The sequence below is a fragment of the Fundulus heteroclitus genome, chromosome 13, assembly GCF_011125445.2.
Source record: "Fundulus heteroclitus isolate FHET01 chromosome 13, MU-UCD_Fhet_4.1, whole genome shotgun sequence".
NCBI classification, from domain to species: Eukaryota; Metazoa; Chordata; class Actinopteri; order Cyprinodontiformes; family Fundulidae; genus Fundulus; species Fundulus heteroclitus.
In genome coordinates, this window is record NC_046373.1 from 12,467,509 (window position 1) to 12,479,883 (window position 12,375).

General features: G+C 38.9%; 1 protein-coding gene across 2 annotated transcripts; it reads right to left on the minus strand.

Moving 5' to 3' along the window:
* Window positions 1-1,298: 1,298 nt before the first annotated feature.
* On the minus strand, window positions 1,299-9,328 carry matn1 (matrilin 1). 2 transcript variants are annotated; one of them, XM_021315948.2, is made up of 10 exons: window positions 9,099-9,328; window positions 6,961-7,145; window positions 6,262-6,426; window positions 5,951-6,173; window positions 3,782-3,910; window positions 3,508-3,680; window positions 3,189-3,420; window positions 2,946-3,098; window positions 2,777-2,860; window positions 1,299-1,872 (listed from the first exon to the last, which is right to left on the minus strand). In XM_021315948.2, exons 1-10 carry the CDS (start codon window positions 9,184-9,186, stop codon window positions 1,823-1,825), a joined length of 1,482 nt encoding a protein of 493 aa, XP_021171623.1. In that variant the 5' UTR covers window positions 9,187-9,328; the 3' UTR covers window positions 1,299-1,822. The 2 variants fall into 2 exon arrangements, with proteins under 2 accessions (XP_021171623.1, XP_036000967.1); XM_036145074.1 differs by having other exon boundaries at window positions 1,299-1,874; window positions 2,778-2,857; window positions 9,099-9,327.
* Between the last annotated feature and the right edge of the window lie 3,047 nt (window positions 9,329-12,375).

A 12,375-nucleotide genomic window follows, 5' to 3' on the forward strand; every position in this document is an offset into this window, starting at 1 on the left:
GTTGTTGTTGTTACGCTTAAACATTTCAGCTCATCAAGCAAATTTCCAGTCTGCTAGGGTCAGAAAACACATCCCATCCCAGCTAACTGCATATGGGGTTGCATAGCTGCAGATCAGTCACGGTGGCCCTTGCTGATTGTAAACAGGGAGCAATGGAAGTAGGTGGTCTGGTTTAATTATTCCTACCACCTACCTATGCTTTGTTTAAGACCATGCACATCTTATCATGGAGAAGGTATTACCTGATGACTTTGGCCTCTTTTAGTAGATAATGCACCAACAGCTTCTTGTTGTGTTTCAGTTTAAGAGGCACAACAAATTTGAGATGTTGGTCTCCACATTCCTAAAATCTCAACCCTTTTAAGCATATGTGATGTGTTAGAAGGTTTTGCCCCACTCAGCAATTTACAGGATCTAGATTAAACTAGCAATTTCCCTCTGGGATTATTAAAGTATTTCTGATTCTGATATCAAATTACCACAACCCACTCTTCCACCCCCAGATAAGATGCCACCCTGGGCAGTGACCCATATTGGCAACATTAAAACCCACCTCTCCCTTTGGTTTTTTGGCATCTCTTTGTGGGAAGCTTTTTATGTTTTGTTGTTTCACATTTCCCTTTAATTGATCGTAATCCTTACTGTTTTAAAATTGCTTCAAACTGTATTTTTATTGTATAAAATGGTGAAACGTTTTAAATAGTAATAGCGTATGATGAACAAAAGCTTTCTTTTAAAATCAGTTCCATTCTGGTTACTTTCTTAACTTAATTGTCATGCAATCAGTTGACTTGCACATTTCGCAACCACATCCAGAGGTTGAATCAACATTTTTGAAATAATCTTTTCATACAAATTTCTAAAAAACTAAATCCCCAAAATGATGGCCTAACACATTTTTATGCTAGATTTCTGTTCAACTCTGCTCTAATCTCTAATTAATTTCTTCTTTTACAACTGCATTTTAATACCAGAGTTTTGTTAATCCTTTCATAAGAGAAAAAAAAATCAGCTGTGGGTTCCGTTTTGTTTTTGTACGGATCATTGCCCCCTGAGAAGCACTTCAGCACTTAAGGATTATTATCCAAATTTAAAGTGCAATCAAATTGAGCTGCGTCAGTAAACTCAAAGACATGCAGCCCTTCTGGTCCTCATGAGGCCAATTCACATTTTGAGACCTCAGACTGTGCCAATGTTAATTTAATCCACTTTATATTAAACTATCTGAAACTACATCCCACTGTGTGTATTTGTGTGTTTTATGATGTTTTCTGACACATATTTCACCCAAAAATTTAGTTTACATCCTGAATCACCTTTATTTAGCAAAATAAACATCACTGGTATATTCTTATTGTCAGACATAAATTTTATATCAATTCACCTGTATATGTATAAAGCCACATTTGGAATAAAAAGAAATGAGATGCAGGCAGAGGGAAGAAAACAGAGAAGTAAAGGTGATGGACCTGCATCATTTGACTTGACACAGGACTTTTCTGGCAGTGACAAAGAAAATAAAACCGTTAGCTAACAATCACCGTTTCCCTATGAGGGAAGAGTTTTATTTAGTACACAGGCCGGCTTTGGAGATCAACCTACAGAGAGCATGCACATGTAAAGGCATGCCCTCCATGGTAATGGAGGTTTGTGTCCCAGGAGAGGAGAGGAGAAAAATCTGGAACAGAGTCGGGGCCAGGAGTTGGTTTGAAGGATCTGGAGAGTTCGGGGCACAAGCAGAAGTTTGAATTCATATACCGGTACTTGAGCATTTTACTGAAGGTTGTGTGCAGGGCCATCAAGATGAGTTGCGTGGGAGTCTTCAGACAATTTTGTTCTCCAGCAAGGCAATCCTCTTTGACATACTCTCTAGTGAGATTTTGTCAAGGGCAGAAACAGACAAAGGCAGTCAATGAAACAGACATCTGACTTATAATTAGAGATGCACCAATCAGAATTTTATCCTGAATTTTCAAATTGATGCTTTTGCCCAGCTTCAACCTCCTGATACCAATTCTAGCTAATACTGATTTGTTTTAAAGAACTAATATATAAGAGCAGGACTGAACAGTCGTTCATTATTCTTAATAAGAGCAGAGGGGATGTCACACCACAATGTAAAAGAGCAGTTTCTGTAAAACAGGGTTTTACTATTTTAAAACAAAGACAAAAAAAGAGTATAGAGTACACCTCTTAAACTGTATTCAACATCTTATATTAGCAACAATTAGCGCTTTTAGTGTAGCTGGCTTCATATTCAAAACAGTTCTCATGTATTCCCTGGATACTGTCAATCCTTGCCTAAACTTTGAAACGTCCTAAAGATGGCCAGATCCTCTGTGGTTCATGACAGGCAAATGTTGAAAGCTAAAAAGGATGAAACAGCAACTTTGCTGTAATATGTTTAGCCTTCCTGTTATCTTGCTCCTTCTCTTACTCTCTCTTGCAGCCTAAATAAACAGCAGACATGTCTCAAAATGACACTACAGTTTCTTTTAAATTATCTATTACATCTTCGTGCTTCTTCTGACTTTATTTTCACATACCTCATGCTGAAAATACTGAAAATGGGTAACTTGGATTCTTTATACCCCAGTAAGAGTTTCCACAAAGAAGATTGTTGCTGTTACCGCAATCTATTCGTGCTTAGGTATGATGTATTTACTAATATGAAAAAGACAAGGTTTTTGAGTTTCTGATAAACAACAAAATTTCTTGGTGCAGCTATTAAAAAATGTCATATATTCTGACAGTTTTCATTCACCATAAAGGATATATTTTTTGTTTAGTGCTTGTAGGGCAGTCTCTACTTTCTTCTGGAACTTTACAAGAGTGTCGCACTCACAAGGGTCCTCCTCACCTGTGGGATTAAAACATACAATTAAGGTAAGCCTTTCCTGTAATATTACTATGTGTTAGGTTCGTCTTTATTTGAAACTACTAACCATTACAGACGTTAATTTGTAGCTTCTTGGCAATTTGGCTCATAGCTTTAAAGTCAGCTGTGTAGAAGTAATGCTCTGCAATTGGCTCAGAGGCGATCTGTTTCAGCTCACTCTCCAATGCATTGCCCACTCCAACAGCATACATCTTCATACCTGTGAGGCACAAACACATTCTAGCACAATTATACACTTTACCTTTCTACACTAATAGATTTATCGGATTTTTTTCATCCTACTTCTTACCAAGGTCTTTTGCCTTCTTAGCCGCATCTCCAATATAGTCCTGGCTGCGGCCATCCGTGAAGACAATGGCAACTTTTTGCACTCCAGGCCGGGCACCCTGAGCAATGTTAAAGACGCTATCTACCATGTGACGCAGGGCCATGCCTGTCATGGTTCCTCTCTCCATGTATTCCATCTTCTTCACAGCATCTTTCAGATCTTTCTTGTTGTTGTGTCGGCCCAGGGGAAACTCCTGTGTGTTTATAGAAGCAGGGTCTTGGAATGAGAGGAAAATGAATGGCTGGTTGTGGCAGCACTGAGAGTAAAATCTGAATCTTACCGTTCTGACAGTGCTGGAGTACTGCACAAGACCAACATGAGTCTTGCTATCAGAGACATCCAATTTGTCAATGATCTGGTTGATCCATTTTTTGACCAGTTCAAAGTTCTCGGGGCGCACGCTTTTTGAGCCATCAATCACAAATACGGTGTCTATTGCAGCGTTACTGCAAGCTGCGGATAGCAGAAAATACAAATAGTGCAGTATTTTAAACAAATGGCACAATTATTAAACTGGCACAAATACATTCAGACGCACACAAGCATACACTCACCACTGCAAGTGCGACCATCGTCCATTAGGGTAAAGCCATCTTTGCAGGCACACTTGTATGATCCCGGGGTGCTGATGCATACCTGCTGACAGTCATGATCTCCAGTGGCACACAGGTCTGACACTGTTTCTGTGTGTGTGTGTGTGTGCACACAGAACATATGTGCACACAACAACATATGAAAAGGTGCAAACACACACACACACACAGGGAGTGGTTGGTTGGGGTTAGGAGGTAAAAAAAAAACTATGTCAGTTTGAATTTCAATAAGCCTTTTAATGATCCACTGTAACCTGCAGTTAATCTCAGACATTTAAAAGGGATATTATGTTTTTTAGCTTTTTCTTAAGCAACATATTGACAGGTGTCTTTATGTCAAGAGACATCAGAGTGCTTTCTTATGGCACGCCACCTCAAAAATTACTTTAAGTGGCTGACAGTAAGTAAATATCTATATTCCACCTTTCGCAGATAAATATCACAAAGACAGCATGAATCGTTCTGTATCAGATGCAACACTTTAGATAAAATGCAACCACCATCAGAGTTAAGTCTGAAAGGTTCAAGGAACCAAGGCAATCCACATGCACTGAGGAAGGTGTCACCCAAATGAAGTGAAGCTTTCGTAGGATGTGATATGCTAATTATCAACCTATAGCTTTAGCCAGTGTGCTGTCCAAGGTCCTGGAAAGGATTTTATTGAATAAGATGGAGCACTTCCTCCTTATATCTGACATACAGTTTGGGTTTAAACCTAAAAATGAAACAGATTTGTGTATTTTTGTTTTAAAGAGTTAAGATTTTTATAACAGACACAACTCTACGTAAATAAAACACATACGTTTTGTGTGTTTTATTGATGCCTCAAAATGCCATTGATCTTTAAGTTTAAGAAATAATGTTTAATGCATATAATGATGCATTAAGGATGCTGTTTAGGACGCCGAGATGGACTAGTGCAAGTCAGCTATTTGTAGGTTTCTGTATTTCCACATTCTATGCTGTATTATGTAACCTTATGTACAGCTGCCTAAGTAGATTGGCTAATTATACAAATTACATTATCTAGCGCTGATGAATTGTGCACAAAGTTCAGTCAAATAAAAGTCCAGGATGTGGAACCACTGCCATTTTAGTCTTTTTGTACATTTGTGATTATCTTAATTTCTTTTATTTGTATTTCTTATGCTTATGTTATTGTTTGTTTTAATATTTATTTGTTTGTATAGCTGTGGACCTGTTTGTGTCTTCAATAAAGTCATGATGATGATGATTTTCACTTTTCTTTCTTCTACAGATAGGAGCTCTATTACAAGTAATACCTTCATAGAACATCGTTCAAATAAAAACCCAGGCTAATTCTTAAAAGAGAGAGTCATCTTTTGAGTCAGACGTGAGACAAACTGTTACCTACTACAGTTAAGTTATTAATTGCTCATATATACACCACACAACCCCACATGGACAAGTTCAAACTATCCCTTTAATATCTGAAGGATTATGCATATTTCCAGTGGATCCTTAAAAAAACAGCTGGAAAAGACTGCCACAGCATGTTTCTTTTTCTGTTTTTATTTTTTTTTTTTTCGTGTTGTGCAAATTTTTTATGTTAAACACATTTGACCTATTATGATGTAAAAGTTACGCCATGCAGCTCTGCCCTTGGAAGGAAAATCTGCAATAAATCAAGCTGCTGCAGAGCGAGCAGCAGAAAGCCGTGAATACTACCGCAGACTGAGACCGCCGAAGGGCATCACTAATTCAGTTTTAATGACTGTCACTAATAAATCGTTAATTACAGATGGATCGGTCTCCCTTCTTGATAACAAGGGAGTTGGGAGAAGAACAGGAGTGAATCTCCTTCCAAAAGATTGTTTCGGCTCTAGTGTCCTCGTGGACCAGGAATTTATATGACTGGATGAATTTAGATTAAAACATCCAATGTTTTAATCTTGGTGAAGAGCCATAGAGGACAAAAGAGAGGACACAATAAATTGGAATAAAAGATGACAGTCCTGACATCTTACCCTCTGTGTGAGGAGGCCAGCAGAAACTTCTCCACTGTGATGAAGACGTGGATAATGACTAACTCCTCTTTCATTTATCCTTGACCACTGTCTCTATACTGCTCCCTACTCTTACAAAAAAAGGGCGGCTCTCCCGTCTTACCACAGAAGGCCTCTTGAAACTTCTTGGTGAGCTTCTCAATGACACTGTAGCTCTCTACGTAGTCCACATGGTCATCCAGAGGCTCGCTGGCCATCTGTCTCAGGGTGGACATGTCCACACGACCCACACCAATGGCGAAAATCTCAATGCCTGCATCCCGTGCACGTTGAGCGACTTCCTTTACGTTGTCCTGTGGACGCCCGTCTGTCACAATGATAGCAACCTGTGAACACAGATTTGTTTATATATAAGCTGACCAGGAATGGGGGAGGGTCTGGATTGGTTGTGTAAATGTGAAACGTAGGTTGGACCTTGCTGACGTCAGGGGATTTGGCTCGACCTCCTTCTCCCTCACTGAAGGCCACGTTCAGGGCAAACTGGATGGCCAACCCAGTCATTGTTCCGGTAGAAAGGGGCTCGATTTTGCTCACATGCTTTACCAGACCAGCTTTGCTACGGTGAGTCTTCAAAGACACCTACAGACCCGCAATGACAGCAAGATTGGATAAGCGTGACATTTCCATTTTTTAAAATTCCCCAGGCTCTAGTATCGAGATTTTGCTTTTGTGACATTTTGGACAAATGTCAGCTATCAGCACTAAACCAAATCAACCACTTTGGTCCAGTTTAAACTTACTGATAAAATAATCTGGAACTCAAAACTTTTTCTGAAATTTTCATTTGTCCAAAACTTTCCAGACTTAAAAATTTGTGAAAAGCCAGAAAAAAAGCAGTAAGAATCAATACAATCACTGGGTTTGACAAAAAAAATTTTTTTGCTTTGATCAGATAATAAAAATCATTATCTGAATATAAATTAGCGTAAAAAGACATTGATTGCTTCAGAAATTCTGGTTTGGGTCTTTTTAGACAATAGCATCACATCTAAAGTCTGGAAACTCATAATTTTTCTCACTACTTGTTTTTCCAGACTTGGTAAATGATCCAATTATATACCATCTTTTCAAGCCTCAGGAATCCTAAATATTTTTAAGCTGTTGGAAACTGACCTCATTCTTGACACGGCTGGCATAATTGACAACTCCAACTCGGGTGGCGTTGGGTCCGACGCTCAGGCCATCGATGACGTTTGTCAGAAAAACCTTGACTTGCTCAAACTCTGAAGGGCGAACGCTACGACTGCTGTCTATGATGAACACAAGGTCTGTGGGACGGGTTTTGCACAGACCTGCCGCTGCAAACAGAAACAATCTGAATTACTTTTCATGTACTATATTGTTACATTTGTCTAAAGAGAAAAATATTATTACAGTGTTTATCAATGAAAGGTCATTAGAGTAATAAAACAGAGAAGGGTGGGGGATTATGGGAGGAGCTGAGAGGAGAAAGAAGGCAGTGAGAATGGATGGAGGCTGCGGAAATGTGTATTTGAGGAAATGGGTGGAAACAGAGACGTCTGTGCCTCAGAGGTTGGAGAGCCAGAAAGCAGGAGGCAGAGATGGAGGAAAGATTAGGCAGTAAAAGTCTTATGTGCATTTCATTAAAAAAACTATAAATCAAGTCTTATGTGGAAAAACTGCAAGATGTAATCTACTTTTTGCAGTTAAAAAAGCTGATTCAAGATTTTTTGTTAAACAAAATCCCATTAAAACACATTGTGACTGACTTGGCTATTAAAATGCTGTTAAAACATCTTCCATAGTAAGGTTTAAGCTTTAGGGCCTTGGGTGGGTACTAATTCAGCCTGGGCTAACTATGGGTGTCTTACAAGGCGCTCATTTGGGTTGACAGAATACAGCCTATACCAGCAAAACCAGTTGGACTCTATCTACGTTTCAACCAGGTCTCAAGTGGGTAGTAAGAAAACCTACTAAAGATGCCCACTTTTACCCAGAGTTTTCCAGCATCAAACCTGTACAGGCTATTGACATGCAGCTGTTATAATCAATAGAAAATCCAATTTAGAGCCGATTGTGGAGCCAATTTCCTGTCTAAATGGACCCACTAAGTTCATATTTTTTTTACCTTAAAAATAGACAAATTCAAACTATCATTTCCAACCTGTATAACTTCCACCCACAGCTTCCAAGCACCAAAGATAATCTACCCAGGTCTTTATCTAAAACGCACAACTGCCAAAAGAAAATACATATAAATGGGTTTCTGTAGGTTCCTAAAAGCCTGTAAAAAAATGATTTAATCATCCTAATTTTACATCTCAAAGAAATCATAAAAACATCAAAATGTTAAATTTTTTAACTTAAAACATAATTACTATTGCCTTAAAACTTTTATATTTGCTTTTTCCTCTCTCAACTCTTATTTATATAAGAGTCTTAGATATATAGTAGCTACAATAAAGCAGTCTGTGCTTAAACTGGCTTCCAATAATTAAAATATTCTCACTTATAGCTCATAAGAAAGTCTTTCTTGAACAAGGCTGTGCTTACATTCAGGGATTTTAATACTTGTCAAGAAATTCATCTTAACAGTTGCATGACAGCATATTGCATGTGTCAAAGTTCTGCAGCCTAGGTGCGAAAGCATTGGAATTGGATGCTTTAATTACTTTAATTAAAAAAGCATCACCATAAATTACTAAAGTTATATTTAACTTTCTTCAGTATTAAATATATATGTATACACACACACATACAATTCTTAAAGATCTTCAAATTAAATACTGATGGTCCTATAGAGCTTTTAAATTGAAATTAGAGAAACCCTGATAAAACTGTCTAACCGGTAAAAGAGTCAACAATAAACAATACACATTGATAACAAAATGAACACAGCCTTTTGAGATAATTTATTTTATTCAAGCTTACTTTGATCAAAATGTAACTTTTTCCTTGTTTTTACTGTTTTTAATGTGCTTGTGATTAAATTTCACTTGTATTCACTTGATGAGATTGTTAGATACATGGTAAAATGTTCAGTTTTCAATCCAATGACAACATTTTTGAAGTTGGTTCAAAATCTTGCAATATGGCTAGTATGCAAATATTTTGTAACCATGGATAGGAGGGAAAAGAAAAACACATATTTTAGCTAATCTATGCAAAAATGCTTATTTAAACTGCATTAAAAACTACTTGGAATGTGATAATAGAAGAGAAAAACCCAGAGTTAGATTCGACCATTCACATCTAGAATTAAACTTCAGGGGTTAAAAGGTCGTTCTTACCCATAGCGGCGGCCATGCGCTGATCAAGGGTAGCCTGAGCTCCGATAAGGCCGAGCAGCAGCAGGAAAAGCGGCACAGTGGGTGTCATGGTGGCAGCTAAAGGCAGGGGGTCCGGGCGCGGCCGCAGACGTTCCAGCAGTGAGAAGCAGAAAAGAGGCAGAGCGGGCCGGAGGACGATCCAGGTGATGGGGACAGCCACAAAGTGAGACCAAGTGAGGCTGAGCTGCAGGTTATCAATGCATGAGGTTCATACACTCTGCCCACAAACAGCAGCCCCCCCCCCCCCCCCCCCCCCACCCTCCACAGCTACAGTGTGGGTACGTGTGTGCGTGTCTGTGGGAAAGGAAGGGAAATACCTGCCCGGGGAGGACCTAACTGGTGAGCAAGGAAACACAAACACACCTTGATATGGCTAGGATGGTCAGGTAAGTGTGTGTACAGTAGGAGCCGTGTGTGTGTGTGTGCGTCTGGCTGGGGGTGCAGGTCCGACTGGGGTTCGGTGCAGAGCTTGAGCGGCAGCTCTGCAGCTCTAGGCTGGATTTGGCCAAAGCTCAAATAAACACCGACATGAATTCCTCTTTTCTCCCCCCCATGTTCACTCATACAGCAAACACACATTTACGGGGGCAGAAGTGAACGGGAGCCATCATACACAGCCTGCAGTGTTTCCCGCCGTTCTGCATGATGGGATGTGTGTGTGGCTTTCTGTTTAAATTTGAACGTACGAGCTATTTCCTGGCTACTCAGTACTGTATGTAACGAGCACCATTTGTGACGACCTGTTATTTTTCCTTTCATTTAAAAATGAACTTCGTCATTGTTTGAGTCTGTTGAACCCCACAAAGAAAATGTTTGACAAAATCCAGCTAACTGAAAATAAAACTAATCAGACTTTGCTTTGAGCCCCTCGTTTACTTCCCCTCATCAGTCTCCTGTCTAGTGTCAGCTAGGCAGGGGGCCCCAGTGGAGCAAACACACTGTAAAAACACACTTTCATCAATAAGCTCATATACACGCCTTTAATCTTTCTAATCGAAAACAGAGACCCCTCTTTTCCCGTCAACGTCCCGCTCTTCCTGACCCTCTCTACTTTGCATTCCTCCATATCCCCCTCCCACCCCCATCACACACACACAGCTCCATCCATCCAAACACACACCCTGAACAAGCCGCAATTGACGGTTGTGGGCTGTACAGTACAGAAACTACCTAGATTTTCTCCTGAAGGAGCAGCAGGGCTAAATGGAAACGGTACGTGTGAATCGTGGTGATGGGTTCAGGATCAAATAGGCAACATGTTTTTCTGGGACTTCGTGTCATCTTTGAGGAAAGTTTTTTTTTTTTCTGCTTTAAATGGAATAATACACACATCTGTGTGTACAAACGTAGTAAAGGGGATAGGAATAACACCAACAAACACAAACTCAGAGGTTATGTAATTTAGTCATCTTGGCAGAGGGAACTAGGCTGCACACAGAAGCAGGCACCCAAAGAAGTTCTTCCTCCATTTATCAGTATATCACAAACAAGATTGAAATATTTCAATTAATATTTAGGAATTTGAGAATTTTATGTCCAAAGACAAGTGCTGAAAATAAAACTGTAACATTTCCGTCTATGTTGAATTTATCAGGTAATCATTTAATGAAAAGTACGGGTAATCAGTTGGTCTATATTTGTTAGTACGTCCATCTTTTTCACTATTGTTGTTATTTTGCTGGTATTCTCTCATCCTCTTTGCTTCTGAAGGTTTTTACACTTAGGCTTCCCTACATGGATGTTATTAATCTGAACCCCCGAACCACCTCTGCCCTCACCTCTTGCTGTTGTCAAACTTCTAAAGAAACACAGCTTAGACTCCTCAAAGCCATAATAATTACAGGTTAGGGTTTCTAAATTATGTTTTATTCCAAAAAGTTGTGGCAGACACGCTGATTTCTTCTCTGGAACAACATGAGATTTTGGATAAATACCTATCCATTAAAAAGGCTTTGCCTCGAGTGTTCAGTGTAATCATAATGGCTGTAGTCACTAGAAAATGTACTTCAAGCAGCCTGCTGATTCCACCATCTTAATTAACAGGCTGAATAGTTTAGTGAGGAGTGTGAGACAGCGTGGAACAAGCGTCAAAGTAGGTAAAGGATACACAGCAACAGCAGACATGTTGGTTCTGCTTGTTGAAATTTATTAACAGTTTTCCATCCCCCCATTGCCAAGATTTTACAGCTTTTATATATAAAAAAACTAGAATCACACCTGAATGCAATCAGTCAGTACCATTAGGAAAAGGGGTTTAAAACAAACAATACAATTTAGATAAAGACAAAAGAATAAGATTGTTAATCAAATTTATAAACGCATCTACACAACTAAATGGTTTAACTTTAAACAAAATGAGCATTACCATATAAAAATAAATAAATACCTTCACCTGGTTTAGCCCAGTGATGCAATTAATGACATCCCAAACCTAAACGAACAGGAAGTGCCGTGCCGGCCCCTCCCATCCACACGTCCTGGAGCTAGGATCTAAACAAGGGAACAAACAGGCGAGTCTATACAAAGAAATATTAAGAGTCATTTACCAAATGTACCTTTAACAGAAGATAACTAATAGCTCAATAGTGTTAGCATCAAACATATGATTGGAAATAAAGTGTAACATAATGCTATCACAAACAACTCGGGATAGTATTCGCAGCAAAATTACAGCAGCAATGTTAAACTCAAGCATTTTGAATAACTAAATTAACATAAAGTAAACTATAGAAGCATTTAAGGGACAAGTGGTTCTAATAATACTATAATCTCAACCACTTAGTCACAAGGAGCTCCGTTTGAACAGATTCGATCTTACCTTTCAACCAGAAGCTTTGTATAAACTATATGATTTCAGATTACATTAATGTAATGTTTGGGGTACCCCAAAGCTGTGTTTTGGGTCCATTTTTTTTTCTTTTGCTGAACATGCATTCCTTTTAGATTCCATAAGTTCTCATTTTTATGCAGATGACATTCAGCTCTGCTGTTATGATTTCTTCAAACTGTGAATTACTTGCTTAAGAGAAATTACAAAGTGGTTTAAAAAAATGATAGCTCCTTTCAACTGAACTCTCAGGAGACAGGGTATTTGACCATTGCCCTTGAGAACATGGCTCCCCCAATCAGGCAATAGATTGAACTCAGCCATCAAGCCAAATATAAGGAAGCTTGGTGTTGTAATCTTTCTATGCTACTGAATTGTTAAAGCCACATATTCCAACACAAGCATTTGGTT